The 4268-nt window shown below is 53.4% G+C and overlaps 1 protein-coding gene across 3 annotated transcripts in view; it reads left to right on the top strand.

Moving 5' to 3' along the window:
- The window catches only part of BCKDK (branched chain keto acid dehydrogenase kinase), a 15582-nt gene that overhangs the window by 10056 nt on the left and 1258 nt on the right, over window positions 1-4268 (top strand). For all 3 annotated transcript variants that reach the window (XM_024208203.3, XM_024208205.3, XM_024208204.3), the window contains exons 7-12: window positions 679-798; window positions 1971-2069; window positions 2434-2507; window positions 3179-3307; window positions 3542-3631; window positions 3891-4052. In XM_024208203.3, coding sequence (XP_024063971.1) covers window positions 679-798; window positions 1971-2069; window positions 2434-2507; window positions 3179-3307; window positions 3542-3631; window positions 3891-4052 — 674 coding nt within the window. The remainder of the gene's footprint in view (window positions 1-678; window positions 799-1970; window positions 2070-2433; window positions 2508-3178; window positions 3308-3541; window positions 3632-3890; window positions 4053-4268) is intronic.

Below are 4268 nucleotides of genomic sequence, written 5' to 3'. Positions count from 1 at the left end.
TCCCTGTACACGCCATCCCTCCCTGTATATGCCATCCGGCTATCTCAACTGGATCCATCCATCTGACCATCCATCCATCCATCCATCCTTCCATCCATGTATACACCATCCCTCCCTGTACACGCCATCAGGCTGTCTCAACTGGATCCATCCATCTGTCAATCCCTCCATCCATCCCTGTACATGTCATCCATCTATCTCAACTGGATCTATCCATCCATCCCTGTACACACCAGCCATCTATCTTGACTGGATCCATCCCTTCATCCATCTCTGTCTGCACCATCTAGCTATCTCAACTGAATTGATTCCATCCATCCATCCATCCATCCATCCATCCATCCATCCATCCATCTTTTTCTTTCTTTCTTTCTTTCTTTCTCTCTCTCTCTCTCTCTCTCTCTCTCTCTCTCTCTCTCTCTCTCTCTCTCGGGATCTCTGCTGTTCTGGACTTGGGTCTATATGGTTAAGGTGTCACAATACATTTACCATAGGCTGGTTGTTTGGTGGAATTGGGGCATGGCCCTTTCCCCACTCTGGGGCGTCGGCTCCGATCTGGCCCCAGGGCGGAGGACTGGCTGGCTCAGGGGTGGGGAAATGGATATGGGGCCTTTCCCCTCCAGGGGGGTGCTGACTTCCACACCGGTTCATGTCCCTTCCGTTCTGCCCCCCTCCCAGATCAAGGACCAAGAGGCAGAATCCCGGTACTGCAAGCTGGTTCGGCAGCTGCTGGATGACCACAAGGACGTGGTGACGCTGCTGGCTGAGGGGCTGCGGGAGTGTCGCAAGCACATCCAGGTACCGGGGGGGCTGGGATTGTGAGAAGGGTTAAAGCAGGGGGGCTGGGAGCCAGGACACCTGGGTTCTCTCCCCGGCTCTGGGAAGGGAGTGGGGTCTAGTGGGTTAGAGTCGGGAGGCTGGGAGCCAGGACTCCTGGGTTCCATTCCCAGCTCTGCTACGTGCTCTATGGGTGAGCTTGGTTAAGTCACGTCCCCTATTTGTGTGTCCTTTTCCCCATCCATAAATGAGACTGATACCATCCTTTGTAAAGTGAGATTTGCTGATGACAAGCACTACCTGAGCACTTGGAATGACTATAACACGCACTGTCACTGCTTAGTTACTGCTTAGTCATTATTATTTAGAAGGATCATTTTTGCTAGTACCTTTTACGTCTATTATTATTGATGACTCATCATCATTTTAGTATTTTTGTCAATATTCCACCTACTTATGTCTAAATGATCATGTTCTGTGTTTGTAATTTCATATTTTACTTACTGGCAAATACATATTTTATTATCAATTATTAATTCCCCTTATGCTTGTATTATGATTTTGGATTAATAATAATGATTTCTGTATTTTCCCCACTATTATGCTAATTTCTCATCAATATTCATCTTTTACTCATCTTTTATTGATTCTTGTTGATTTTCTCTTGAATTGTATTAGCTCATTAAATCCCATTATACTGATTGCATTTATGATTCTTTTTCAATTGTCATTCAATATTTTAAGCCACTTGTCTATGTCTCGGCGGGGCGGAATTCCATTTTTATTTGTTTGCGGTTTCCGTGGAGAATATCAATGTTTATTTTTAAGCTTTTTAAAATTTGTATCCGTGTATTGTCTCTGGTTCCTGGTTATTGCTCATAAGTAACCCTTTCCGTCCAAGCCATACGGACGTACTTGGCTTTGGTTCTGTGTGTCGCTTCGATGTCAGTGCAGTACCAATTCCTTGTACTAGCGTTCTCCATTCATAGATCTCAAGGCGCTTTACAAAGGAGGCTGGTATCTTTATCCCCATTTTATAGATGGGCACACTGAGGCTCGAAGCGGGGACGTGACTTACCCAACATCACCCAGCAGGCCAGGTCCCCTGAGTGCTCTCCCGACTGGGCCTCACTGCCTCTTTGCTAAGCTGTTGTCTTGTTAACCCCTTCGCTGCCGTTCTCCTCCCGTGTCAGGACGAGAAGGTCATCCGCTATTTCCTAGACAAGACGCTCACCTCCCGGCTGGGGATCCGGATGCTGGCGATCCATCACCTGGCGCTGCACGAGGAAAAGGTACGGCCTGGCCTCGGCTCTCCCATTCCCCTCGGCTCCTTGCCGCCCTAGAAAGGGCAACACACGTGACACAGCTGGTTGCCCCCAACGGATTAGAGTTGGTCCCCTGGAAATTCATAATATATCATGGAACCGCCCCGCTTGGGTCTGGAGCCCTCCCTCTAGGGGGCGCTGGCTCTGCTCCGGTCCCAGGGCGTGGGACTGGCTGACTCAGGGGGGCGGGGAATGGACATGGGGCCTTTCCCCTCTAGGGGGCGCTGGCTCCTCTCTGGTCCCAGGGCGTGGGTCTGGCTGGCTCAGGGGGGCAGGGCATGAGACACGTGTTAAAGCCCTGCTTGATTGGTGCTCTCTCTCTGATTGGCAGCCGGACTTCGTGGGAATCATCTGCACCCGTCTCTCCCCAAAGAAAATCATTGAGAAATGGGTGGATTTTGCTAGGTAAGGAATCATGGTGCTCTGTGGTGCCACCTGGTGGACACAGCCTGGAGTTACACCCTTTAAATTTCATCCTGCTCTAATTTAAGTGTAGCGTGGAGGGAGAGGGGAGGAAATTTCTTCTTCCTCAAAGTATCGCTTCGCTGGATCTGCAGGTGGATTCATACGGGGTGGTTCCCCTCTCTGGTTCAGTTGGTGGCTTGCAGAGCTCCTGCTGTTCTTGGTTAACCACTAACCGGCTGAGATGTGTTTGGTGCTTGACAAGGAAAAATCATCCTGGATTTATGAATGGATTTTTTAAGGGTAGATGATTGGCTGCTGCGTGTATCTAGGGAACTCCCTGAGATATGGCTGGTGAGCTGGGGATGTAATGGAAGGGGAAATCTGTCCGTATAAACAAGAGTGGGGTCCAGTGGTTAGAGCAGCGGGGACTGGGAGCCAGGACTCCTGGGTTCTATCCCCAGCTCTGGGAGGAGAGTTGGGGCTAGTGGGTTAGAGCAGTGGGGGCTGGGAGCCAGGACTCCTGGGTTCTATCCCCAGCTCTGGGAGGGGAGTGGGGTCTGGTGGATTAGATCGGGGGAGTTGGAATCAGGATTGATCCAGTGCGGTGGGGAGGTTGAGTGACCGACCCAGCCTGGCTAATGCTCTGTTCCTCCCCCCTTCCCCGGGTGCAGGCGTCTGTGTGAGCACAAGTACGGGAATGCCCCGCGGGTGCGGATCAATGGGCACGTGGCTGCTCGCTTCCCCTTCATCCCCATGCCCCTCGACTACATCCTGCCGGAGCTGCTCAAGAACGCCATGAGGTGAGCTCCCCCGTCCACCCAGTGCATGGCAATGGGGCTGGCTCAGGGGGGCGGGGAATGGACATGGGGCCTTTCCCCTCTAGGGGGCGCTGGCTCTGATCCAGCCCCAGGGCGTGGGACTGGCTGGCTCAGGGGGGCGGGGAATGGACATGGGGCCTCTCCCTTCTAGGGAGCACTGGGCGGATAGGCAGGGCCTGATTTTAGGCTAAATTTTTCACTCTCCCCCTTCCCCAGAGCCACCATGGAATCTCACCTGGACACTCCGTACAACGTGCCCGACATTGTCATCACCATTGCCAACAACGACATCGACCTGATCATCAGGTACTGTGTGCCGGCCGTGAGAACAGCCGGCTTAGGCTGGAATCTCGCCCCCGGTGACGTCAGCGGGGGTCCCTCCGGGGTCGCTGAGGGAGGGGATGAAATTAAGCAAGGGGAAATGTTGACCGGGGATCGGATGGGGCGTCTCCGTGGGGGAATAGGTGATCCTGCCCCGGGTGGGGACCAGCTAGATGGGTGGAAGTGGGGTGAGCTGTGGTTTGTCGGCTGCACGGTACTGAGTGGACCCTGTTCCCCCCGATAGGATTTCGGACCGGGGTGGCGGGATCCCCCATGAGCACCTGGAGAAGGTGACGGATTATCACTTCACCACGGCGGAGTCCAGCGCCCAAGACCCCCGCATGAACACCCTCTTCGGGAACATGGTGGATATGGTCAACAGCGGCCAGTCGGGCCCGATGCACGGGTGAGTCTGGCGCTTTGAGCTGCAGCCACACCAGCTACGCAGTAACGTTCTCAGCATCCTCTGCCAACCGGGCATCCTGGACGGGTCCTCCGACGGGATCCGCCCAGCTGGGCGGGAACAGGTTTTCCCCATCCCGCCAATATTGCCGAGAGCGTGAGGAGATTCACCGTCCGCGAATCAAAATCTTGACAACATCCGCGTATTGAAAAGCCGATT

This window comes from Terrapene carolina, unplaced genomic scaffold (assembly GCF_002925995.2).
Source record: "Terrapene carolina triunguis isolate 2854851 unplaced genomic scaffold, T_m_triunguis-2.0 Scaffold423, whole genome shotgun sequence".
In the NCBI taxonomy this organism is placed as follows: Eukaryota; Metazoa; Chordata; order Testudines; family Emydidae; genus Terrapene; species Terrapene triunguis.
Note: the sequence above shows the minus strand (reverse complement) of the source record. Positions and strands in the feature narration are given on the sequence as shown.